Consider the following 27,324-nt stretch of genomic DNA (forward strand, 5'->3'; position numbering starts at 1 on the left):
TCCCAGCACCGCCACCGTGCACGGTGTGACTCTGTCAAGTCGCTCCTCTGAAATGAGAAGGCGCAGCCCCTCGCTGGGTTATGAATTGAGGTGGGATGAACATGCTTTACCTTCGAGTCTTGTGTGAAAGATAAAGAACGGAAGTGCAAAGTAGCGACGGCAGGGACTCTCTAGGTAAAACAAAACTGTGACGTTGACCAGGGAGGAGGGTTGGCATCCAGAGCTTTCCTGGTGAGAAGCCGTGGGGAAAGGGTTCAGGACTGGGAAGCAAGGCACCAGGTTCAAATCATGTATCTGCCATTAATTTCTTGTGTGACCTTGAATGAGGTGTTTCACTTTTACCTGTTACCGTCTTTACAGGTGGTCTGTTTAGCTCTTCCAATTCCAACACTGTGGCGTTCCAAGATATTCATGCTCAAGGTTTTCTGTCTTCCTTTCCCCATCCCCAGGTGCTAGTATATGAGTTATTGCTGGGAAGAGGCTTTAAAGGGCGCGGGGGCCGATGGAAGCCTCTGCTGGACCGGCACCAGGCAAGGCTGAAGGCCGAGTTGGCCCGGCTCAAGGTTCGCCGAGGTGTGAGCCAGAATGAGGACCTGTTGGAAGGGGGATCCAAACCTGGCCCAGGTGAGCTGGAAGGAGTTGTGGAGGTGGGGGTAGCCATCGGGCCCTCAGGAGAGGGCCGTCCATGTTCCTGCCCACTCACTGCTGATGGTTTCCTAGCCTCCCAGGAGAGGGCCGTCCATGTTCCTGCCCACTCACTGCTGATGGTTTCCTAGCCTCCCAGGTGCCTCGATTTGTGCGAGTGAACACTCTGAAGACCTGCTGTGAGGATGCAGTTGATTATTTTAAGAGACAAGGATTCTCCTACCAGGGTCGGGCTTCCAGGTGAGCTTAGAACCGTGAATGGCTGCCCTCATCTCGGAAGGAGCCTGGGGAAAGGGATCAGTGGGGAGAGAGTCAGGGTGGTTGTGACTGCGCTCAGGTTTTCTTCCTACTTTTCCAGCAGTTTCTCCATTTCCTTTCAAGGCCTGTCTTCCTTCATCCTTTAAACAGTGGTTCTCTTGGGAGCCCTGTTTTACTGATACATTTTTCTAAATGTATCCCTCAATTTCTTCTCTGGCTCTGACTCCTACTTCTCACCTGATCATTCAGTCTCCCAGTCTAGGCTTCTCTCCTATTGTCCTACTCTCAGGTTCATGTTACTGCTTCACAGACACCACAGTCGCAGCGCTTGTCAAACCAAATTCATCTTTCTTTTGAACTCTGCACTGTCTTTTTTTTAACGTTAAATTATTCATTCAAAATTTAAGATTTAAGTGAAATGCTGCCAAAACAGTGTACTTAAATGCATTATTGGATTATTTTGCAGCATCCTTTTTTAAAATTGACATATAACACATTATTAGTTTCAGGTGTACAATGTGATGATTTGATATTTGCACATATTGCAAAATGGTCACTAGAATAAGCCTAGTTAGCATCCGGCACCATACCTAGTTGTAAAGTTTTTTCCTTAGGATGAGCACTTTTAACATTTATTCTCTTAGCAGCTTTTAAATATGCAAAGTGACATTATTAACTGTAGTCACCATGCTGTACATTACATTCCCAGGACTTATTTTATAACTGGAAATTTGTACCCTGTGACAACCTTCACCCATTTCGCTCACCTGTACCCCACGCCCTGTCTCTCGTGACCACAAGTCTGTTCTCTGTATTTATGAGCTTGGGTTTTGGTTTTTGTATTAGATTCCACATAAAAGTGAGATCATACAATGTATGTCTCTCTGTGACTTATTTCATTTAGCATAATGCTGTTAGGGTCCATCCATGTTGTCGCAGAGGGCAAAATTTTATTCTTTTTAATGGCCGAGTAATATTCTGTTGTGTATATAAATTTCTTTATCCACTTCTTCTATTGATGGACACTTATGTTGTTTCCATGACTTAGCTGTTGTAAATAATGCTGCAGTGAATGTGGGGATGCATGTATCTCTTTGAGTGTTTTTGTGTTCTTTGGATAAACACCCAGAAGTAGAATTGATGGATTGTATGGTAGTTCTATTTTTAATTTTTAGGGCGCCTCTATACTGTTTTCCATAGTGGCTGCATGAATTTATGTTCTCATCAACAGTGCACAAGTGTTTGCTTTTCTCTACATCTTTGCCAACACTTGTTATTTCTTATCTTTTTGCTAATAGCCATTCAACAGGTGTGAAGTGATATTTTGGGGTTTTTTTTTTTGTTGTTGTTGTTTTTATACAGCAGGTTCTTGTTAGTTATCCATTTTATACATATTAGTGTATATATGTCAATATCAACCTCCCAATTCATCATACCAGCACCCCCCTCCCCTGCGCCACTTTCCCCTCTTGATGTCCATAGGTTTGTTCTCTACATCTGTGTCTCAATTTCTGCCCTGCAAACTGGTTCATCTGTATCATTTTTCTAGGTTCCACATATATGTGTTAATATACGATATTTGTTTTTCTCTTTCTGACTTACTTCACTCCTTATGACAGTCTCTAGATCCATCCACGTCTCTACAAATGACCCAATTTCGTTCCTTTTTATGGCTGAGTAATATTCCGTTGTATATATGTACCACACCTTCTTTATCCATTCGTCTGTCGATGGGCAAGCCAGCACTGGAGCCTTCCCGGCTCTTTGGTGGGGCTAATGGCTGACTCTGGGAGGGCTCACGCCAAGGATTACTTCCCAGAACCCCTGCTGCCAGTGTCCTTGTCCTCACGGTGAGCCACAGGCACCGCCCACCTCTGCAGGAGACCCTCCAACACTAGCAGGTAGGTTTGGTTCAGTCTCCCCTGGGGTCACTGCTCCTTCCCCTGGGTCCCGATGCACACACTACTTTGTGTGTGCCCTCCAAGAGTGGAGTCTCTGTTTTCCCCAGTCCTGTCAAAGTGCTGCAGTCAAATCCCGCTAGCCTTCAAAGTCTGACTCTCTAGGAATTCCTCCTCCCGTTGCCGGACCCCCAGGTTGGGAAGCCAGACGTGGGGCTCAGAACCTTCACTCCAGCGGGTGGACTTCTGTGGTGTAAGTGTTCTCCAGTCTGTGAGTCACCCACCCAGCAGTTATGGGATTTGATTTTACTGTGATTGTACCCCTCCTACCGTCTCACTGTGGCTTCTCCTTTGTCTTTGGATGTGGGGTATCTTTTCTGGTGAGTTCCAGTGTCTTCCTGTCGATGACTGTCCAGCAGCTAGCTGTGATTCTGGTGTTCTCACAAGAGGGAGTGAGAGCACGTCCTTCTACTCCGCCATCTTGGTTCCTCTCCGATATTTTGGTTTTGATTTGCATTTCCCTGATGGTCAGTGATGTAGAATATCTTTTCACATATGTTGGAGGACAGAGGGAACAAAAAGCACCCACTGTACTGAGAAGGCATCTTGAGACTGAAAACTAGGCAGGCAGCTCCAGCTAATCAATGGATGAGTTTCTTACAGGGTAACTTACTCACAGGGTGGGATCTGGATCAGGCAGACAGCGGCCCGGGAGCATTCATACCTGTCCTGTGCACCACCGAGGGGCCATTGGGAGAGTTTTATAGTTAACTTAGGGTATGGGGTAGGTGCTTGGAGACAGGATGTGCATTCTTACGTCAAGATTCATGAACGGGTAACTAGTCCTGTGGGCACTGGGAATATGTCAGTGAAGGTTTTCATCTTTGGGGACTCACAGAGCTTGGAGGCCACCTGGTCCTAATGATTATTAACACTTAACTACAAAGCTCTTGATGACAGAGAAGTGAGTCACTGCACAGCACAGGCCTGGGTAGGGTCAGCGGAAGGACAGGAGAAACTGTAAGGGCCCAAGATTGTGGCAGTTATGTTAACAGCCATATACTCCTCTCCTGACATCTTGATGGCCCGTATAATCTTGTCTGTAATTTTTCCACGTAGACCCTAGGGCTAGATATCGAGAGGTGGCTTTTGTATCCCTATCCCAAAGCAACAGTATAAGAAGTAGCACGACAAAGTGTTCCTAATAAGCAAAAGTATAGTAAGAACTATGGTTCTCCATTTACCTGGGAGAGAAGTAAGCCAGTGGGTAAAGCATCGGCAAAGGGGATTTCGTCCATTTGATTAATGACTGTTTTCATATGGGAGTGTTAATCAGTTATGTTGGATTCACATGAAGATGTAAATGCAGCATTCCTGCCCAGTTAAGGTGCGTGTCCTTCCCTGTGAGGCTGTCAGCATATCTAAGGCCATATAGTTTTGCAGCACCACCTTTCTCATTTGAGTGGTTTCCTGGAGAGATGGGAGTCATTTAAAGCTGATGGGGTAAATTGCTAACACTTGGATTTCTAGTTTAGCACTTACACTGGTTTTCTTGTTTGTCGGCCATTCCTACCATGACATACTATGATGGGCCCACCACCTGGACTTAATAGCAGGCAGGTTATAGGGAACTCCTGGTAAAGAGGTGTATGTACGGCCCAGAAGAGAAGGCGCATTGGCCCGTCCACTAGGGCAAATAAGGCCACAGATAAGCTCCACATTTCCAGATCCCTTGTTTGGGAGTCATGAAGTCGCCTGTTCTATAGGAAGCTGCTTCCGTTCCTGTCCGTTCATCATGTGATATGTTGTGAGTTCCTCAGCAGACTTCAAAGGGAAGCCCTCCATACATCTGTGATTTGTTTGGGCGTGGTTGGTCCTTCCTATGCAGGTGGGGGCTCTGGACATCAAGACTCCGCCACACTAAACCATCCCAAATATAAGCTGTGGGAGTCCAGGGATCACTTGACCAGTTTTGCACCAGGGAAAAAACATTGTTTAGAGTCACTATAATCAAACAGAACCTTCATGTATAGGAACCAGATCACCAAGGGGATTTTTGGTCACCAAGCCATTGTCCCACTCTGTGGGACAGATGAACTGTCCACAGCATCTACTCTGCATTGGAGACAGGCTGCAGACCCAGCAGTCAGAGCGATTGTGGACCTTCGCATACGTTGAGGCCCGGGAGAGGAGGACATTTCTGGTAACCAGAGCCAGGGAGTCTATGAGGCACACACTATGAGTGATAAGACAGATGTTTTAGGGGTGAAAGGTAGGCAAATCCTCATTTGTGAGCACCGTAGCTGTTTGATCACCGTTGGCCAAAACCACCCCTGGTTTTGGCCTTTTTCCTGGCAGGTGGTACGACTCATTTTGTCCTTTAATGTCTTCAGTACCTGGGGCCTCAGCAGGAACCCACATGAGCAAACCCACTTCAGGTCCTTGTGCTAATGCTTTGGAGAGGAGATTTGGGTCTGAGTGGGGTCCATTACCATATAAAAGGCCTGATTGAGGGAAGGCAATACCCAGGCCCCAAGGGATTAGGATACCAAGCCACCTGGAAGGGGGAGACCAATTTAAATGCTAATGAATTACAGTAACACTAGGTCAGAGGTCCTGTGGCAGTGGCAAAAGGAGACCTTCCTACAGGGTAGGCTTAAGGCCTCCCTTCTGAGCCTGCAGTCTCAGGCTCTTGGTGTCTGGTCAGGTAGCCATTCATCTGCAGGTTGTCATCCTGGGGACAGCATTTAATCGTCTGATAGTTTCAGACCTTTTAACGTGGAGGGAGTGGGGAGGGACCAACCTCTTAACGTGCAGTCAGGAGATGGGGCTTTTAATGTGGCTTCTGACATGTTGACGTGCTCTATAAGGCCAGCCGTGGTGGGACTGTATGGTAGACGGAAAGTTCAAAGTATTTCTTGGGGTTTCTGCCCACTCGTATTTCATGTCCAGTGAAATGGTTCCTTGTTCATGTCAGTTTGGGCTGGTGTTCCATACATAACTTCCAATTTTGACAGGCCTTTGATTGTTGCAGCCTAGTTGGTTTTCTTACTGGTAAAGGATTGCATCAATCTAGTGGCTGTGTCAGCACAGGTTGGAGTATATTTATGTCCTTCTGACACTGGCAAAGGCCCTATGTAGTCTGCTTGTCATCTGGTAACTGGATGGTCAGAGCGTCCAGTGTACCCTGGGGTGTGTCGAAGAGGGTGGCACTTCAAAGGACACTGAGGGCCGCCCTTATCTGTGACTCAGAGGTCTGTGTATTGGAGAGGCAAATGCTGCTTTTTTACTATTTCCCAAGTTTTGGGGCCTCTGTGTCCCGACTTTCAGTGGAGCCAGTCCGCCATGTCAGAGGGGGTCTGTAATTCTTCCAGCAACAAAGCTCTTGCTAATGCAGCTGCTTCGTGATGACCAGGCAGAGTTGACGAGTGCCGTAAGGTCATGCTGGCACCTGGCTGTGCGCAGGCAGTCCAAATATCAGCCCTCAATTCAGCCCCCCACAGAGGTTTATTTAACATTTCCCGATTATTTTGATGCCAAGTGGTAAGCTTGAGGGGCATGGGTTTGTGGGTAATCACCAGCCACATGGCTCTGGGTTCTGCCCACTGACTACTTTGTTCAGTCCCTTGAACCAGATGACATCCGGAGCCAAGCAGCTGTGGAGGACCACCGAGTGGCTTGGCCCTACAGCTGACATCGTGTATCATGTGTTAGCAGGGGGCATCCCGGTATCTCCCTGTACCTGTGGTAGAGGGGATGCAGCAGGTGATGTTGCAGGGGTCTTTGGTGGGTCGCTGTAGGTCACCGGCCCTAATCAGGCATGCACCTCCCGGGAGAGGGTGCTCTTCTGCTGAGTGGGCTGACACTTTGTAAGGTGCTCCGTCGCACACAGGTAGGAATTCTGTATGTCAGCCGGTAGGTCGGTGGTCAGACCCTTGGTTTGTTGTAAGGCTAGATGAACTGCTGACAGTTGTTTTTCTTTAGGACCATACCGGTTCTCTGCCCCTTTCTGTTATTGAGACCAAACTCCTAGCAGGACTTATTTCCCATTTTGTTGCTGCCAGAGCCTCCACCCAAACCCATCTGGATGTATATACTTAAATCCAATTCGCAACTTGCACCTGGCATTAACACCCTCAGTCCTTGGACAATCAGCTTGGCCTTTGCAGAAGCCTCTTGTTGTGGGGTATTCCAGTCCCAGATTGTTCTCTTTTTCATTAAAGCATATAGTGGTTTTAATATCTGGTCAAGGTGGGGAATAGAAGGGTGCCAGTACCCTAGCAGACCTATAAAGACCTGTAGTGCTTTTACATGTCAGGGCATGGGATACACCTGTGTTTTATCAAAACAGCCTCAGGCATCACTTTAGTCTTGCCAGACCAGGTAACTCCAAAGAGCTTTACTGACTGTCTCCGTCCTTGCACCTTGTTGGCGTTTGCCTCCCATCCCTGTGCTTTTAAATGTTCCTGAAGAGGTGTAGTGGCTTGGGGAAGAGAGCGCAAGGCATCACAGCTTGACATCTCATCGATGTAATGATAGAGAACTAAAGAGGGAGGGAAAGCCCAGTTTTCCAAATCCCAGGCCACCATCCCATGACATACAGCAGGACTATACAGACAACCTTGGGGTAAGACAGTAAAAGTCTGTTGTCTCCCATTCCACGTGAAGGTGAACTGGTCCTGGGACTCCTTATCTAAGGGTGTGCTGAAAAAGGTATTAGACAAACCTAAGACACAGTGATCTGTCTAAAGGGAAGAGGAATTGGATCCAGGGGTTGGGCTGTTTGGAACTGCTGCATAGATAGGGAGGTGTTGCCTTGTTTAATTCTCTGTAATCTACTATCATGCACCAGGTTTGGTTTTTCCACCAGCCACATGGGGCTATTTAGCGGGCTTTGTGCTGGTCTTTTAACTTCCACCTTACCTAATTCCTTGACGGTAGCTGTTATTTTTTCCTGTCCCCCAGGTAGGTGATATTTTTTATTGCCACCACTCTCCACGGGATAGGCAACTTTACAGGATCCCGTTTACCATGATCCACCATTGCAGGCTTGACTGCTCGGATCCGTAAGTGGAACTCGCTCATGGTGGTTATGAGGTCCAGGTCCTGTAGGACATCCACACCCAAAATATACTCAGGTATGGGGAAAATATAAACCAGAAGGGGATGAGCAGGGTCCGGGGGGTGGGGCGGGGGGCTCTTCCAACTTGTAAATACAGGCTCACTTGTTTCATCCTCACCTCTGGCCTCCATATCCATCAGTGGCTTGTATTTCCCCTTGGAACTTGGATGGATTCCCATAAATCAGGGTACACTTGGCACAATGTCTGTTAAAGCCAGGACAGTCTGTTTATTGGTGTGGGACTAATAGTTCAGTATGGGACCTCCAGTTGCCCCCTGTGGCCTGCACCAAGGAGCAACCTTGACTTCACCCCTAACCCCTAGGAGTGGGGCGTATGCATCCCTGTTCTTTTTTTTTTTTTTTGCGGTACGCGGGCCTCTCACTGCTGTGGCCTCTCCCGTTGCGGAGCACAGGCTCTGGACGCGCAGGCCCAGTGGCCATGGCCCATCGGCCCAGCTGCTCCGCGGCACGCGGGATCCTCCTGGACCGGGGCACGCACCCGCGTCCCCTGCATCGGCAGGTGGACTCCCAACCACTGCACCACCAGGGAAGCCCTGCACCCCTGTTCGTTATCTTCCTGCCCCTGTGGAGCATAGGCTTAAGCCTGTTCCTCTTTTTCTCTTGCTGACCGAAGAGTAAACTTATTTCATTGGGTAATGCTTTCCATGAAGTTAAAAGGATCGGATTAGGTTATTTATATTCTCCTTTCGGGTTCCAGCTAATACCAGGTCTTACCATAATTGTGGGAAATTCTAGTTGTGCCCCTTTGTTTAGTTTCCTCACTTTTCTTTTTTTTTCTCTTTGCCTTTATCTCTCCTTCTGTTTCCCTAATGCCAGATCTTTTCAGTTTTGCTTAGATCAGCTATCATGGGTGCCCCGTCTGAATGAGTCGATTAACCATTGGGGCCAAAACTGAAACTAAGGTCCCGTGCCAAGCTCCTAGAGTAGACTGCAGGATACCATCCTTTATGCCTGTTGTAAATAACTCTTCATCAAGTTCTCGGAAATTAGGAGCATAGGTAGCATGCTTTGTTCCTAATTCCCGTAGCTATTTCTTGTCACTCTTGCATAGAGGCCCATCTTCAGGATGGGGACGGCACATCCCCCTCATTTGGCCCAGCCGTTTGTATACCTGAACGTATCTAGTCAATCAAGGTGGCTATAGCCACCCTTGGATTTCTCCCAACCCAGTCGCATACAAGTGTTGCTGGAGGGTGGGCTGTGCTGTGACCAAGGCCATTTTTGATGTTTCTGACTCATTTAACATAATGCCATTTCTCCCAGTATCCCATGAACGGAACACCCAGGCTGCAATTCCTTTCCTACTCTTTTGTTTAAACCTGCCAGTGAATTCTAACTCAGTGGAGAAATATCCCCGCATAGTTGTGTCTTGGATTCTAGGGATCTCCTCTCGGTTATCTCCTGGCTCCCTAGTGGCCTGTGTTGTAGTTTGGATCAGAGGTCTTGCCTGCAGGTCTTCCTCCTCTAGAGTTATGTCCACATCTTCTGACATGTAGTTATCCCAAGGATCCCACCTCTTGGGGTCCCAGTTCTCCTGTGAAAAGGTCCTCACGTTTGAATGGAACAGCCTGTGGCCCTGCATTTTAGGCATCTTACATGTTATTACTTCAACATGTTCTTCCTGTTGTATTGTCTTTAACATATGTCTGAAGTGGTGGAACATGCCATCTGGACATCCCTTTCTAATGCCGGCGCCTCTTTAGTCTTCTTTAGTTCCCTGTTGAGCTGTAATTCCTTTTCTGTGCCAGTCATTAGAGCGCATAACAAAGGTCATGCAATGCAATAGCTTACTTTGTTTTTCCACTTTTTGCTTTCCCACCGCTTCAGTTGATATATCTAATAAGCCCTTTGGTGTTTTGGGGGCATCCCTGTACTCACACACTGGCTGGAAGTGTTCCCTAAGCCTAGCCAAATCACTGCACGTGGAAGTGGCTGGCCAGCCTGGGATTTCCCCTACCATCAATGGGCTTTACTGCCCCTTTACCCATTCCTGTGTCGTTTTCAGTTTCCTGACTGGCTTGCCAATTGTTGGAGGATGGAGGGAATGAAAAGTGCCCACTGAACTGAGAAGGCATCAGGAGGCCGGAAAATGAGGCAGGCAGCTCTAGATAATCAATGGATCCGTTTATTATAGGGTAACTTACAGGGTGGGATTGGTCAGACAACAATCTGGAAGGATTCGTTGCTGCACTCTGCACAGCAGAGGGGCCAGTGGGACAATTTTATAGTTAACCTAGGGTATGCGGGTAGGTCCTTGGAAACAGGGTGTGCATTCCTAAGTCAAGATTTATAAACCAGTGACGAGTCTCATGGGCGCTGGGAATACACCAGCGACGGTTTTCACCATTGTTTAGGGACTAACGGAGCATAGAGGCCACTGTCCTAATGATTATTAAACACTATCTATCAACTACAAAGCCCTGACGGCAGAGAAGATTTACTGCACAGTAGAGAGAAACTGTCCTGACTTATGATGGTGTCACTTATGCTAACAGCCGTACAGTGTAGTGTACCTGTTGGCCATCTGTATGTCTTCTTTGGAAAAATATCTCTCTAGAGGCTCTGCCCATTTTTTAATTGGGTGTTTTTAATAAACTGTTGAGTTGTATGAGTTCACTGTGTATTTTGGATATTAAGCCCTTATCAGATATATGATTTGCAAATATTTCCCCCCATTCCATAGATAGCCTTTTCATTTTGTTGATGGTTTCCTTTGCTGTGCAGAAGCTTTGATGCAGTGTCACTTGGTTTTTGTGTTTGTTTTGCTTGCTTTTGTTGCCTTTGCTTTTTTTTTTTTTTTTTTTTTTTTTTTTTGTGGTACGCGGGCCTCTCACTGTTGTGGCCTCTCCCGTTGCGGAGCACAGGCTCCAGATGTGCAGGCTCAGTGGCCATGGCTCACAGGCCCAGCCGCTCCGCGGCATGCGGGATCTTCCCGGATTGGGGCACGAACCCGTATCTCCTGCATCGGCAGGCGGACTCTCAACCACTGCGCCACCAGGGAAGCCCCTGTTGCCTTTGCTTTTGGTGTCAAATCCAAAAAATCGTTGCCAAGGATGATGTAAAGGAGCTTACACCTGTTTTCTTCTAGGCATTTTATGGTTTCAGGTTTTACATACAAGTCTTTTATTTTCTTTTCAGTTTTATTGAGATGTAATTGACATCCAGCACAGTAGAAGTCTGAGGTGCACAGCATAATGATTTCACTTACATGCATCATGAAATGATGGCCACAGTAAGTTTAGTGACCATCCATCATCTCACATAGATACAGAATGAAAGAGATGGAAAAGAAATATATTCTTCCTTGTGATGAGAACTCTTAGGATTTATTCTCTTAACAACTTTCATATGTAACATATCAGTATTAATTATATTTATCATGGTGTATGTTACATTCCTAATACTTTATTTATTGTATAACTGGAAGTTTGTACCTTTTGACTACCTTCATCCAGTTCCCCCTCATCTTTGGTAACCGCAAATCTGATCTCATTTTCTATGAGTTGGTTGATTTGTTTTTGAAGTATAATTGACCTATAACACTGTTAATTCATGTTACACAGCATAGTGATTTGATATTTCTATACATTTCAAAACGATCACCACAATTGATAAGTCTAGTTACCATCCATCATCATACAAAGATATTATAGTTATTGACTATATTCCCCATACTGTACATTTCATACCCATGACTCATTTCTTAAAAAAATTAATTTATTTATTTTTGGCTACATTGGGTCTTCGTTGCTGCGTGCAGGCTTTCTCTAGTTGCAGTGAGCAGGGGTTACTCTTCGTTGTGGTGTGCGGGCTTCTCATTGCTGTGGTTGCTCTTGTTGTGGAGCACAGGCTCTAGGCACATGGGCTTCAGTAGTTGTGGCACGTGGGCTCAGTAGTTGTGGCTCGTGGGCTCTAGAATTGTACCTCTTAATCTCCCTCACCTATTAATCTCCCTCACCTATTTCTCTCCTCCCTGCCACCCTCCTCCCCTCTGGCAATCACCTGTTCTTGGTATCTATAACTCTGTTTCTGTTTTGTTATGTTTATTCATTTTTTTCCTACATTCCACATATAAGTGAAATCATACAGTATTTTTCTTTCTCTGACTTATTTCACTTAGTATAATAACCCCTAGGTCCATCCATATTGTCAACAAATGGCAAGATTTCATTCTTTTTTATAGCTGAGTAATGTGCCGCATACATTCTAGTCTTTAATCCATTTTGAGTTAATTTATTGTGTGCGGTGTAAGATAGTGGTCCAGTTTCATTCTTCTATTTGCAGCTGTCCAGTTTTCTCAATGCCATCTATTGAGGAGACTGTCCTTTCCTCACTGTATATTCTTGGCTCCTTAACTGTATACTTGACTGTATATTTGTGGGTTAATTTCTGGGTTCTCTATTCTGATTCGTTGATCTGTGTCTATATTCATGCCAATACCGTACTGGTTTTTTTTCCTAAATTGAAGTGTAGTCGATTTACAGTATTATGTTAGTTTCAGGTGTACAACATAGTGATTCAATATTTTTATAGATTATGCTCCATTTAAAGTTATTATAAAATATTGGCTACATTCTCTGTACTGTACCTCTTATCCCCTACCTCAATCTAGCCCCCCCCCCCCGCTGTTGTAGGGCCGAAAGTAAGCTCATCACCCGCGGTGAACTGTGGAGAAGCACAGCAGTAGAATACAGTGCCGTCTGTCCTGCTTTGGTAGCTTTTATTTAAGCATTATCTATGTTTACATCTTAAGACTTGTTTTCTTAACATTCCAGAAATCCAAAGCAGCAACATATGCTTTTATTGATTATACAAGCAACAATGGGCTTTCTTGACGTGCCGTGCTTCGTCCTTGAGCTCATACGCAGCACAAGGACATCTCCTTGTGTTCCCCTCATTCTGATTATACTAAAGTAGCACAAGGACGTTTCCTTGTGTTCTGATTATACTGAGGTCATTTCATGGATCAGTGCCCAAAGTATCCAGGACTGCCTGCAGTCCTGGCCTATTCGCTAGCCCTCGGTTTGCCGAGGGGTTCTGGCTTATTCGCTAGCCCTCGGTTTGCCGAGGGGGGGCTCATGGGTCACGTCTCCTTTCCATGTCCTCAGTTATTCCACTACACCCCTCCCCACTGGTAACCATTGTGGTGTTCTCTGTATCTGTGAATCTGTTTGTTTTGTTGTATTTGTTAATTTATTTTTAAATTCCACATATAAGTGATAACATACTGCCGAGGTCCAGCCTCAGCAGGACAGGATTGCCTGAGGGGAGACGGAGTCGGGGCGAGGACAGAAGACACAACACCTCTTAGGATGCAGGAATTCTGACAAGCATATAAACAAGCAAATACTCAGAGCTTTTATTATATACATGGGAAATTGAGAGAATCCACGCTGTGGGAAGCTTTGTTTTCCCATGACGTACATACCCGTGCCTGCCATGCAAGCACTATTGTTCTCAGCCTTGCTGAGGCACAGCAGCACTTTTCAGGGTCTCAGCCTTGCTGAGGCCCAGCAGTACTCTTCAGGGGTCTCAGCTTTGCTGAGACCCAGCAATACTCTTCAGGTGGCTCTCCACAACATACAGAATTTGTCTTTCTCTATTTCACTAAGCATAATACGCTCCAAGTTTGTCCACATTCTTGCTAATGGCAGAATTTCATTCTTTATGGCAGAGTAATAGTCTGTTGTGTATGTATGCCACATTTTCTTTATCCATTCATCTATCGATGGACACTGAGGTTGCTTCAGTAACTTGGATATTGTAAATAATGCTGCTATGAACATTGGGGTGCATGTATCTTTTCAAATTAGTGTTACTTCATTTTCTTCACATATATACCCGGGAGTAGAATTGCTGGATCATATGGTAGTTATATTTTTAGTTTTTTGAGTGACTTTCATACTGTTTTTCCATAGTGGCTGCACCAATTTACATTCCCACCAGCAGTGTACTAGAGTTCCCTTTTCTCCACAGCCTTGCCAAATTTGTTAATTGTGTTCTTTTTGATGATGGCCTTTCTGATGGCTGATGGGTGTGAGGTGATATCTCATTGTGGTTTTGATTTGCATGTCTCTGATAAGCAATGTTGAGCATCTTTTCATATGCCTGTTGGCCATCTGTATGTCTTCCTTGGAAAAATGTCTATTAATTTTTGATGTTGAGTTGTCTTAGCTGTTTTTATGTTTTTGGATGTTAATCCCTATCAGTCATATCATTTGTGAATATTTTCTGTCATTCAGTAGGTTGTCTTTTCATTTTGTCAGTGGTTTCCTTTGCTGTACCAAAGCTTTTAACTAGTCCTATTTATTTATTTTGTTTCCTTTGCCATAGGAGACAGATCAAAAAACAAAAAAATTGCTAGTTTTTTTTTTTTTTTTGGCTGCGCTATGCAGCTTGTAGAATCTTTGTTCGTTCCCTGACAGGGGATTGAACCCGTGTCCCCTGCAGAGGAAGGACAGAGTCCTAACCACTGGACTGCCAGGGAATTCCCCTACGATTAATGTCAAAGAGTGTTCTGCCTATGTTTTCTTCTAGGAGCTTTTTGGTTTCTGGTCTTACATGTAGGTCTTTAATTGATTTGAGTTTATTTTTGTATATGGTGTGAGAAAATGTTCTAATTTCATTCTTTTACATATAGCTGTCTGTTTTTCCTAGCACCACCTATTGAAGAGACTTTGTCTTTTCCCTTTTGTATATTCTTGCCTCTGTTGTCATAGATTAATTGACCATAAGTTTGTGGGTTTATTTCTGGGCTCTCTGTTCTGTTTCGTTGATCTATGTGTCTGTGTTTTGGCCAGTACCTTACTGTTTTGATTAGTGTAGCTTTGTAGTAGAGTCTGAAGTCTGGGAGCTTCATACCTCTGGCTTTGTTCTTTTTTCTCAAGATTGCTTTGGCTATTCAGGGTCTTTTGTGGTTCCATATAAATTTTAAGATTATTTGTTCTAGTTCTATGAAAAATGTCATGGATATTTTGATAGGAATTGCATTAAATCTGTAGATTGTTTTGGATAGTACGGACATTTTAACAATTTAAATTCTTCCAGTCCCTTAATATGGATATCTTTCCATTTCTTTGTATCATCTCAGTTTCCTTCATCAGTGTCATAGTTTTCAGAGTATAGGTCTTTTACCTCTGTGGTTAAGTTTATTTCTAGGTATTTAATTCTTTTTGATGCACTTTTGAACAGGATTGTTTTCTTGCTTTCTAATAGTTCAGTATTAGTGCATAGAAAAGTGTATAATGCTAATCTTGTACCCTGCAACTTTACTGGATTCATTTGCTAATGAACAGTTTTTTTGTGGCAACTTTAGGGTTTTCTTTATCTTGTCATCTGTAAATAGTGATAGTTTTACTTCCCTTCCAATTTGGATGCATTTTAATTTCTTTTTCTTGTCTGATTGCTTTGGATAGGACTTCCAATACTGTGTTAAATAGAAGTGGCTAGAGTGGGCATCCTTGTCTTATTCCTGATTTTAGAGGAAAAGCTTTTAGCTTTTCCCCATTGAGTATGATGTGAGCTGTGGGTTTGTCATATACAGACTTTGTTATGTTGAGATATGTTACTTTAATACCAACTTTGATGAGAGTTTTCATCATGAATAGATGTTGAATTTTTTCAAATGCTTTTTCTGCATTTATTGAGATGGTCTTGTGATTTTTATCCTTCCTTTTATTGATGTGGTGTATCACATTGATTGATTTGGGGATATTGAACCATCCCTGGAATAAATCCCACTTGATTATGGTGTATGATCCTTTTTATATATTGTTAAAATTCAGTTTGCAAATATTTTATTGAGGATTTTTGCATCCATATTCATCAGAGATATTGGCCTGTAATTTTCTTTTTTTTTTTTGGAGTGTTTCTTTGTCTGATTTTGGTAGCAGGGTAATGGTGACCTTGTAGAACGAATATGGGAGTGTTCCGTCTTCAGTTTTTTTGTAATAGTTTGAGAAGGATAGGTATTAGCTCTTCCTTATATATTTGGTAGAATTTCCCTGTGAAACCATCTGGTCCTGGACTTTTGTTTGCTGGGAGTTTTTTGATTACTGATTCAATTTTACTACTAGTGATTGGTCTCTTCTGATTTGTCTATTTCTTCCTGATTCAGTCTTGTAGGATTGTATGTTTTTAGAAGTTTATCCATTTCTTCTAGGTTGTCTTTTGTTGGCATATAACTGTTTGTTCATAGTATTCTCTTATGTTGTTTTTTCAGATTGATTTTTCTAAATTTTTATTGGAGTATGGTTGCTTTACAATGTTGTGTTAGCCTCCACTGCACAGCAGAATGAAATCAGCTGTACACATAACAGATATCCCCTCCCTTTGGACTTCCTTCCCATTTAGGTTACCACAGTGCATTAGGTAGAGTTCCCTGTGCTATACAGTATGTTCTCACCAGTTGTCTGTTTCGTACATAGTATCAATAATGTATATGTGTCAATCCCAGTCCCCCACTTCCTCACACCCCACCCCTTTCCCCCTTGCTATCCATACATTTGTTCTCAACGTCTGTGTCTCTGTTTCTGCTTTGCAAGCACCTATACCATTTTCTAGATCCCACATATATGTGTTATTATAAGATATTTGGTTTTCTCTTTCTGACTTCACTTTGTATGACATTCTCTAGGTCCATCCACGTCTCTACAAATGACCCAATTTCATTCCTTTTTATGGCTGAGTAATATTCCATTGTGTATATCTATATATCCATTGTGTATATACCACATCTTCTTTATCCTTTCCTCTGTTGATGGACCTTTAGGTTGTGTCCATGTCCTGGCTGTTGTAAATAGTGCTGAAATGAACATTGGGGTGCATATGTTTTTTTGAATTATGGTTTTCTCTGGGTATATGCCCAGTAGTGGGATTGTTGGGTTATATGGTAGTTCTATTTTTATTTTTTTAAGGAACCTCCATACTGTTTTCCATCGTGGCTGAATCAATTTACATTCCCACCAACAGTGTATGAGGGTTCCATTTTCTCCACACCCTCTCCAGCATTTATTGTTTGTAGGTTTTTTGATGATGGCCATTCTGACCAGTGTGAGGTGGTACCTTGTAGTTTTGATTTGCATTTCTCTAATAATTAATGATGTTGAGCAGCTTTTCATGTGTTTGTTGGCCATCTGTATGTCTTCTTTGGAGAAATGTCTATTTAGGTCTTCTGCCCATTATTTGATTGGGTTATTTGTTTTTTTGATATTGAGTTGTATGAGCTGCTTGTATATTTTAGAGAGCAGTCCTTTGTCAGTTGCTTCACTTGCAAATACTTTCTCCCATTCTGAGGGTTGTCTTTTCTTATTATTTATGGTTTCCTTTGAGACCTCGAATAGCCAAAGCAATCTTGAGAAACAAAAATGGAGCTGGAGGAAGTAGGCTCCTTGACTTCAGACTATACTACAAAGCTACAGTAATCAAGACAGTATGGTACTGGCACAAAACAGAAATATAGATCAATGGAAAAGGATAGAAAGCCCGGAGATAAACACACAGACTTGTGGTCACCTAATCTATGACAGAGGAGGCCAGAATATACAATAGAGCAAAGACAGCCTCTTCAGTAAGTGGTGCTGGGAAAACTGGACAGCTGCATGTAAAAGAATGAGATTGGAACGCTCCCTAACACCATACACAAAAATAAACTCAAAATGTATTAAAGACATAAATGTAAGGCCAGATACTATAAAACTCTTAGAGGAAAACACAGGCAGAACACTCTATGACATAAATCACAGCAGCATCTTTTTTGACCCACCTCCTAGAGTAATGAAAATTAAAATAAAAATAAACAAATGGGATCTTATGATTTTTTAAATCTCTATGATATCGGTTGTAATATTTCCCTTTTCATTTCTTTTATTTGGGTCCTCTCTCTTTTTTTTTTTTTCTTTTCTTTTTGCGGTACGCAGCCCTCTCACTGCCGTGGCCTCTCCCGTTGCGGAGCACAGGCTCCGGGTGCGCAGGCTCAGCGGCCATGGCTCGTGGGCCCAGCCGCTCTGTGGCACGTGGGATCCTCCTGGACCGGGGCATGAACCCGTGTCCCCTGCATTGGCAGGCAGACTCCCAACCACTGCGCCACCAGGGAAGCCCTCTTTTTTTCTTGATGAGCCTGGTTAAAGGCTTATCAATTTTATCCTTTAAAAAAAAATCAGGTTTTGGTTTCATCTTTTCTATTTTTTTGTTTGTTTTTTGGTCTCCATTTTATTTCTTCTCTTTATTATTTTCTTCTTTCTGCTTACTTTGGGCTTTGTTCTTTTTCTAATTCTTTTACATGATAGGTTAGGTTGATCATTTGAAAGTTTTCTTGTTTCTTGAGGTAGGCCTGTATTTGCTATAAACTGCTCTCTTAGAACTGCTTTTGCTGCATCCCATAGGTTTTGGAAAGTTGAGTTTTTATTTTTGTTTGTCTTAAGGTATTTTCTGATTTCCTTTTTGATTTCTTCATTGACCCATTGGGGCTTTTTTGTAGTGTATTGTTTAGTTTCCATGAGTTTGTGTTTTTCCCATTTTTCTTCCTGTGATTGATTTCTAGTTTCATACTGTTGTGGTTGGAAAAATGTTTGATATAGTCTCTTAAATTTGTTGAGACTTGTTTTGTGGCCTAGCATGTGATTTATCTGGAGAATATTCCATGTGCACTTGAAAAGAATGTGTATTCTGCTGTTTTGGGATGAAGTGTCCTGTAGATATCGATTAAGTCCAACTGGTCTAATGTGTAATTCAAGACCACTGTTTCTTTATTGACTTTCTATCTGTCTGGACAGTATGTCCCTTGATGTAAGTGTGGTGCTAAAGTTTCCTACTGTTATTTTATAACTGTCTGTTTCTCCCTTTATGTGTGTTAATATTTGCTTTATATATTTAGATGCTCCTATATTAGGTACATATATGTTATTGAGTGTAATATCCTCTTCTTTTTTTTTTTTTTGCGGTACGTGGGCCTCTCACTGCTGTGGCCTCTTCCGCTGCGGAGCACAGCTCTGGACGCACAGGCCCAGCAGCCATGGCTCACGGGCCCAGCTGCTCTGTGGCACGTGGGATCCTCCTGGACTGGGGCACGAACCCATGTCTGCATCAGCAGGCAGACTCTCAACCACTGCACCATCAGGGAAGCCCCATCCTCTTCTTTTATTGATCCCTTCATCATTATATAATGCCCTTCTTTGTCTTTTGTTACAGAGTGTGTTTTAAAGTCTACTTTGTCTGATATGAATATTGCTACCCCAGCTTCCTTGTCATTTCCATTTGCATGAAATACCTTTTTTCATCCCCTCACTTGTCTGTGTGTGTCTTTAGCTCTGAAGTGAGTCTCTTGTAAGCCGCATATAGATGGGTCTTGTTTTTTTTTTAAATCCAGTCAGCTACCTATGTCTTTTGATTGCGTCGTTTAGTCCATTGACATTTAAAGTGATTGTTGATAGGTATGTGCCATTTTATTGCGTTTTCTGGGTGTTTTTGTAGTTCTTCTCTGTTCTTAGTTTCTCCCCTTGTGGTTTGATGATTTTCCTTAAGTGGTATGCTTGTGCTCCTTTCCCTCTGATTTTTGTGTATCTACTGTAGGTTTTGATTTGTAGTTACCATGGGGTTCATATATGTTGATCTATAACTGTTATCTACTTGTTTTAAACTGATAGCCGTTTAAGGTCAGACACATTCTAAAAGATGTATGTTTTTTCACTGTTCTCCCCTATGTTTTGTGTTTTTGATGTCATGTTTTATATCTTGTTTATCCTTTAACTGTTTATTGTAGTTATAGTTGATTTTACAACTTTTGGCTTTTAATCTTCATACTGGCTTAAGTGGTTGATCCACACCTTTACTATAGATTTGTCTTACAAGCGAGATTTTTCCTTTCCTATAAATTCTTACTTCTTGTTATAGCTTTTCCTTTCCCACTTAGAGAAAACCCTTTAACATTTCTTTTAGAGTTGGTTTAGTAGTGATGAGCTCTTTTATTTTTTGCTTCTCTGAGAGGTTCTTTCTCTCTTCTTTAATTCTAAATGATAATCTTGGTGGATAGAGTATCCTACATTGTACGTTTTTCCCTTTCAGCACCTTAGGTATATCATGCCACTCCCTTCTTGCCTGCAAAGTTTCTGCAGAGAAATCAGCTGGTAGCCTTCTGGGTATTCCCTTGTATGTTACTCTTTGTTTTTCTCTTGCTGCCTTTAGAATTCTCGCTTTAACTTTTGCCATTTTAATTATGATGTCTTGGTGTGGGTCTCTTTGGGTTCGTCTTGTTTGGGACTCTCCGTGATTCCTATACCTGGATATTTGTTTCCTTCTTCAGGTTTGGGAAGTTTTCAACCATAATTTCACCAAATACATTTTTGACCTCTCTCTCTCCGCTCCTTCTGGGACCGCTAGAATGTGAATATTAGTATGCTTCATGTTGTCCCAGAGATCCCTTAAACTGGTCTCATTTTTTAAAGATTTTTTTTTGTTCTGATTGGGTAGTTTCCATTATTCTGTTTTCCAGATCAAATGTGTGTTCTTCTGTATCACTTGATCTGATGTTAATTCCTTCTAGTGTGTTTTTCATTTCACTTACTGTATTCTTCAGCTTTGACTTGGCTCCTTTTTATATTTTCTAGTTCCTTGTAAAAATCTTCACTGTGTTTGTCTGTTTTCCCTAGTTCAGTTAGCACTCTTATTACTAATGCTTTGAACACTTTATCTAGTAAATTATTTATCTGTTTCATTAGTTGTTTTTTTCAGGTTTTTTCCCTGTTTTTTTTGTTTGGAACAAATTCATCTGTCTTCTTATTTTGCTTAACTTTATGAAATTAGGTGAAAAAGTTACCTATCCCAGTCTTGAAGGGGTATCCTTGTGTGGGAGCATCACTATGCAGTCTGTGTGTGCCCAGTGCCTTTGGTGGGAGAACTGGATCTAAAGTAAGCACAGGTCATGTCTTTCCCCAGGGTGTGCTGGCAGCTATCACCTTGGTGGGAGGTGGGGCTGGAGGTGGAGGGGCTAGAGCTAGAGCCAGAGCCAGGTGTGAGCCAGGGCTTCTCCTATTCTCAGTGGCTGTCACTGCCCTACTGAGAGTGGTGTCTGGTCCCAGGATACGGGAGCAGAAGCCGAGGTTTCGGTCTGAACTGGTTCTGTTTCCTCTAAGTATGCTTTTTACCCTGCTCCCAGCAGTGGCACCTTTGCCCCAGAGGGGGTGGTGCTGGAGCAAGAGGGGCTGGAGTGGGTGCTTGGCATGGGCTGGGGCACACTCTGGGGCAGTCCTGGCATGCCAGTCAGAGCTCCAGACCACTCCTGATCTGTTGCTTCTACGAATGCCAGTAATGGCTGCCCTTGCCCCAACTGAATGCCATGCCAGGTCTGAGCTGGCTTCGTCCCCACCCCCCCCACCCCAAACTGTGCACTCTTCTTGGCACCGGCAGCCTTCTCCCTAGCGTGGAGCTGTGCCAGAGCCAGGGAATCAGTGCAACTGCTTGACATGGGCTGGGGTGTGCACTGGGCTGGGGCATTTGCAGGAAACCGGCCAGAGTCCCAGGCTGTTTCAGTCAGCTTCCTGCACCTTGTTCCCTGGAGTAAGCAAGCATGTGCTTGTTTTCATGAGTGGAATCTAGGTTTCTAACAGCTGTTCTCTAAGTCCTACTGGTTTTCAAACCAGCTAAGGGGATTCATCTTCCTGGTGTCAGGCCCTAGGGCTGTGGTGCCGAATAATGTGGTTTGAACCACTCACCTGTGCACCCTTATTTTTGGCTGCGTTGGGTCTCCGTTGCTGCGCACGGGCTTTCTCTAGTTGCGGTTTGAGCCACTCACCTGTGCACCCTTATCTTTGGCTGCGTTGGGTCTTCGTTTCTGTGTGCGGGCTTTCCCTAGTTGCGGTGAGCGGGGGCTACTCTTCGTTGTGGTGCGTGGGCTTCTCATTGCGGTGGCTTCTCTTGTTGCAGAGCACGGGCTCTAGGTACACGGGCTTTAGTTGTTGTGGCACATGGGCTCAGCAGTTGTGGCATGTGGGCTTAGCTGCTCTGCGGCATGTGGGCTCTTCCCGGACCAGGGCTCGATCCCGTGTCCCCTGCACTGGCAGGCGGGTTCTTAACCACCGCGCCGCCAGGGAAGCCCTGTCTGCCCTTTTTGAGCAATTTTGCTTTTAGTCATTTATCGTTAGATTGCACTTCTGAAATGTTCATAATTTGGTTTCGAATAGGGGAAAATTGGGCTCGATCTACATTTATTCTAAAATATCCCAACAGTATGTATTTGGTTCAGTAAATTGTGGTTTTATCCAGACTGTGAAATATCAGGGAGCTGCTTACATTGATGGTGTGAATGTTTATTGACAATATAGCAAATGGGAAAACAAGTCATGGAGTCATATGTTAAGTATGAGCTCCATTTTTTTCCTGGTTGTTAATAAATACTGATTTTTTAAAAGTCTACAAGTATTACACCACAGTATCAATAGGAGTTCCTCTTGGTAATGAATAGTGAGGGTGTCTGTGGCAGGGAATCAGCTTCCATGTGGTCCTTCAGGTGATGCCACCCAGATGGTGCCAGCATCCTGAAACCCAAGGAGGATTGTGTAATCCCTCTCTTCTTTGTCCCCTCCTAGGGGCACAAGTCCTGACCTGATTGCTTCTCTTCCTACCCATATTCCATGTGGGTTTTTCTTTACACCCTTGGTTGTATAAGAGTCTTTCTGCTAGTCTCCAGTTTGTTGTCAGTGGGAATTGCTCCACATTGTAGATGTATTTTTGATATGTTCGTTGGGGGGGAGGTGAGCTCAGCGTCCTCCTACTCTGCCACCTTGACCTTCTCCTTGGTGCCATACTGTTTTGATTACTGTGGTTGTGCAGTATAGGTTTTGCAGTATAGTTTGAAATCAGGGAGCATGATGCTTCAGCTTTTTTCTTCCTTTCTCAAGATTGCTTTGGCTATTCATGGTCTTTTGAGCTTCCATACAAATTTTAGGATTGTTCGTTCTGTTTCTGTGAAAAGTGCTATTGGAATTTTGATAGGGATTGTGTTAAATCTGTAGATTTCTTTGGGTAGTATGGACATTTTAACAGTATTAATTCTACCAATCCATGAGCACAGAATATCCTTCCATTTATTTGTGTTATCTTCAGGGTTTTTTCCATTAATGTCTTATAGTTTTCAGTGTGCAGGTCTCTCACCTCCTTGGTTAAATTTATTCTTAGGAATTTTTTACTTTTTGATGCAATTGTAAATGGGATTGTTTTCTTAATTTTTTTCCTGATAGTTCATTATTAGTGTATAGAAATGTAACAGATTTTCGTATATATATATATTTTTGTGGGGGGTGCATGCCACATTACTGGTCTGCCATGGAATTCCCTGTATATTGATTTTGTATCCTGCAGCCTTACTGAATTTATTAGTTCGAATAGTTTTTTGGTGGATTCTTTAGGGTTTTCTTTATATAAAATCATGTCATCTGCATATAGTGACAGTTTTACTTCTTCCTTTCCAATTTGGATGCTTTTTATTTTTATTGCCTGACTGCTCTGACTAGGACTTCCAATACTAGGTTGAATGAAAGTGGCGAGAGTGGGCATCTTTGCCTTGTGTTTGATCTTAGAGGAAAAGCTTTCAGCTTTTCACCATTGAGTATGATTTTATCTGTGGACTTGTCATATATGGCCTTTATTATGTTGAGGTGGTGTGTTCCCTCTATACCCAGTTTGTTGAGAGTTTTTATGAGTGGATGTTGAATTTTTTTTTTTTTTTTTTTTCCGGTACGCGGGCCTCTCACTGTTGTGGCCTCTCCCGTTGCAGAGCACAGGCTCCGGATGCGCAGGCTCAGCGGCCATGGCTCACGGGCCCAGCCGCTCCGCGGCATGTGGGATCTTCCCAGACCGGGGCACGAACCCGTGTCCCCTGCATCGGCAGGCGGACGCTCAACCACTGTGCCACCAGGGAAGCCCGATGTTGAATTTTTTCAAATGCTTTTTCTGCATCTGTTGAGTTGGTCATGTGATTTTTATCCTTTTTGTTAATTGTGTATATCGCATTGATTACTTTGTGGGTGTTGAACCATCCTTGCATCCCTGACACTGGCATCTTGTGCATTCCCTGTTGTAACCTAACAGATATCACCATTATGCACCCATTTGGTCAAGGCAGAAACTGAGTCATCATAGATGCTTCCCTCCTCTCCTTTCAGTCATTTATTACTGTGCCTTCAGCATCTTTCTTTTTGTCCTCCTGGATACTGCCTGGGTTTAAGCATCATATCCTATCATGATTGGCAGAATAATCTCCTAAACTGGTCTCCCCACTTCCAGACTTTCTTGTCATGTTTGTCCTCGTGTTGGCTGCAGAGAGCTCTGCAGCCAGATCTGATGCTTTACTCCCCTGCTGAAAACCCATGGCTCTCCATTGCACTGTGCCCCCTGCTTCCTTTCCAGGCCCATCTGCCATGCACTCTGTGCCCCTGTGTTATCACAGTGGTTGCTGCTCCTCACCCCAGGCTTCCCTGCACTCACCTACCTCCTGGTCTGTCCTTTGACAGCTCTGGGAAGCTGCCTCTTCTCTCTCCCTCTCTCTCCATCTGTTGTGGATGTTCCCCCATCTGCCTCTAGCATGCTGCTTAGTGACCAGGGTGGTAGAGAATGGTTGTGTTTGGGTTTGGGTTTGAATTCCAGCTCTGCTACTTCATAGCTTTCTGAGTTGTTATTCTCTAGGCCTGTTTTCTACGTGGGTCAGGTGAATGGACAATGCTCCTTTGCAGTGTGGAGAATATAGAGTTTTCACCTTACCTCCTCAGGTTACTTATATGAACATCAGGAATCAGCTCAGCATTTACCTCTTTTATGTTTTAATAGTACTGGCTAGTGAGTGTCTAATTTGTGCAAACTATTTTCCTAAGTATTTTGCATGTCATTTAATCCTCACGAGATCTGCCATTTTCCAGAAGTGTAGACAGAGGCTGAAGTGTCAGTGCTCCCGCCACTGGTAAATGATGGAGGTGGGATCCTGAACCTAGAGTCTGGCCTGAGAAGCCTGTTCTCTTAACTGCTGCCTCTATCTTATCAGCTTGTTAATTTACTCATAGCAGTTTTAACCGTTCGTTGCATAAATAAGCAGTTAGGTGACATGTGAAATGTCTGGCTTGCTGCCTGGCACGGAGGGGTTCAGAAAATGTGGCATGAACAGCTCTTATTCCCTGGCAGCCTCGAGGACGTACGGGCCCTCAAAGGGAAGTGCTTTCTTCTGGATTCCTTGCTGCCGGAGTTGCTTGTGTTTCCTGCCCGAACAGATCTGCATGAACATCCACTGTACCAAGCTGGTCACCTCATCCTACAAGACAAGGTAGGGTGGATGGGTGGAAAAGGGAGGAGCGGGAGGGGAGTGATCAGCCTGGGGTCCCTTTCAGCCAGCCCCTGTGCTGTGTGCCGCCAGGCGAGCTGTCTCCCGGCCATGCTGCTGGCTCCACCTCCAGGTTCCCATGTCATCGATGCATGCGCTGCCCCAGGCAATAAGACCAGTCACTTGGCTGCCCTTCTGAAGAACCAAGGGTGAGTGCCATGGTCAGACAGAGGAGTGGGGTGGGGGGTCTGATCCTATATTTTATAAGAAGAAATAAGGAACTCAACTCCAGTAGGTCATGAAGGCTGAAAGGAGGCCTTCCCTTTAAATATTTCCTCGTGGACCTAGGGCAGTTCCCTAAGCTTCCCAGTGGGTTACACGTGTGAGATGTGAATCCCTTAGCCCTTGGGGCAGAGGGCCCTGGGCAGTTATTTCTAACCACGGACCTTTACTTTTTTTAACTTTGTTTTAAACTTCACATGACTCACTTTAATTTTTTATTTTTGGCTGTGTCGTGTCTTAGTTGTGGCACACAGGGTCTTGGTTGAGGCGTGCAGGATCTTTCATTGCGGCGCGGGTTCTGTAGTTTGAGGCACGTGGGCTCTCATTGAGGTGCGCGAGCTCGGTCATTGTGGTGCACAGGCTGAGTTGCCCCGCAGCATGTGCGACCTTAGTTCCCTGACCAGGGATCGAACCCACGTCCCCTGCATCGGAAGGTAGAATCTTTACCACTGGACCACCAGGGAAGTCCCCCACTGACCCTTTTTAAATATTGAGAATTTAAAGACATTTAAGTGTGATTTTCTGTGTGTCCTGACTTCAAGTACGTGTGTTACGTAAATTCTCAGTTCACCTCAACTCTGCCCTCCTCCCTAGGAAGATCTTTGCCTTTGACCTGGATGCCAAGCGGCTGGCTTCTACGGCTACGCTGCTGGCCCGGGCCGGGGTTTCTTGCTGTGAGCTGGCTGAGCAGGACTTCCTGGAGGTCTCGCCCTCAGACCAGCGTTATCGTCAGGTCCAGTACATCTTGCTGGATCCTTCTTGTAGTGGCTCTGGTGAGATGGGGGAAAACGCGGCCAAGGGCCCCACAGATCCAGAGCAGCCTTAGAGCGGGGATGGGGGTGTGTGTGGCGGAGGTCGTTCGTTTTGGCCTCGGGTTTAGTTCTGGCTCAGGTTATCCTGTGAATGGTCAGATGTGCTCATCTGTATGTGGGGATTTCATACGAAATCAGGCAGCGTGTGGTGAAAGCACTCTTCCCTAGGGATGCTGACCAGACAGCTGGAGGAGCCCGGGACCGGCGTACCGAGCCAGGAGCGCCTGCGAGCACTGGCTGCCTTCCAGCAGCGGGCGCTGAGCCACGCACTCACGTTCCCCGCCCTGCGGCGCCTCGTCTACTCCACGTGCTCCCTCTACCAGGAGGAGAACGAAGACGTGGTGCGAGCCGCCCTGCAGCAGAGCCCAGCAGCCTTCAGGTAGTGGGTGTCCACCAGGGTCTTGGGGCGAGGGCCGCCCTCTTACTTAGAAGCCCGTTCCATTTCCTCTCTGCAGGCTGGCTCCTGTCCTCCCCTCCTGGCCGCACCGAGGCCTTGGCACTTTTCCAGGTGCTGAGCACTGCCTCCGGGCTTCCCCTGAGACCACGCTCACTGGCGGCTTCTTCACTGCTGTACTTGAACGGGTAGAGGTGCCAAGGTGGGTGAGCAGGGGGCCTGCTTGGAAGACGCTGGAGGATTGGGGCACATCTAACTCACTCTTCTTTTCTTCCAGCTCCGTCTCACAGGCTGAAGCATCAGCCCCAGAAGTTACACCCAACCCAGCTCCAAAGAGAAAGAGGCGGCGGCGAAAAGCAACAGCTGCCCCCAGCTCACAGCCTGGCATGTAGCAGGTGCTCGGAGCCTTGACCCCTCAGGCCCTCCTCTCAAGCTGAGTCTTGGGCCCTCAGCCCCAGGCCGCAGTTTTGTTTGCAAAGGCTCTTTTTATGGCTGGAGGAGGAAAACCGGTAACCGCGTTTCTCCAGCTGGAAAGAGCGGATATCCCTGTGCTGTGGGTCCCTTCCCTGGGCTCTGTTCTTGCTGGTGAGATG

General features: G+C 44.6%; 1 protein-coding gene across 1 annotated transcript in view; it reads left to right on the forward strand.

Annotated features, from left to right (window-relative positions):
* The window catches only part of NSUN5 (NOP2/Sun RNA methyltransferase 5), a 27,848-nt gene extending 582 nt beyond the window's left edge, over positions 1 to 27,266 (forward strand). The window contains exons 3-10 of the mRNA XM_024747187.1: positions 450 to 624; positions 777 to 885; positions 25,108 to 25,246; positions 25,337 to 25,452; positions 26,120 to 26,298; positions 26,506 to 26,716; positions 26,793 to 26,933; positions 27,009 to 27,266. Coding sequence (XP_024602955.1) covers positions 450 to 624; positions 777 to 885; positions 25,108 to 25,246; positions 25,337 to 25,452; positions 26,120 to 26,298; positions 26,506 to 26,716; positions 26,793 to 26,933; positions 27,009 to 27,123 — 1,185 coding nt within the window. The 3' untranslated portion in view covers positions 27,124 to 27,266. The remainder of the gene's footprint in view (positions 1 to 449; positions 625 to 776; positions 886 to 25,107; positions 25,247 to 25,336; positions 25,453 to 26,119; positions 26,299 to 26,505; positions 26,717 to 26,792; positions 26,934 to 27,008) is intronic.
* The last annotated feature ends 58 nt before the right edge of the window (positions 27,267 to 27,324 follow it).

The sequence above is a fragment of the Neophocaena asiaeorientalis genome, unplaced genomic scaffold, assembly GCF_003031525.2.
Source record: "Neophocaena asiaeorientalis asiaeorientalis breed wild unplaced genomic scaffold, Neophocaena_asiaeorientalis_V1.1 scaffold607, whole genome shotgun sequence".
Classification (NCBI taxonomy): Eukaryota; Metazoa; Chordata; class Mammalia; order Artiodactyla; family Phocoenidae; genus Neophocaena; species Neophocaena asiaeorientalis.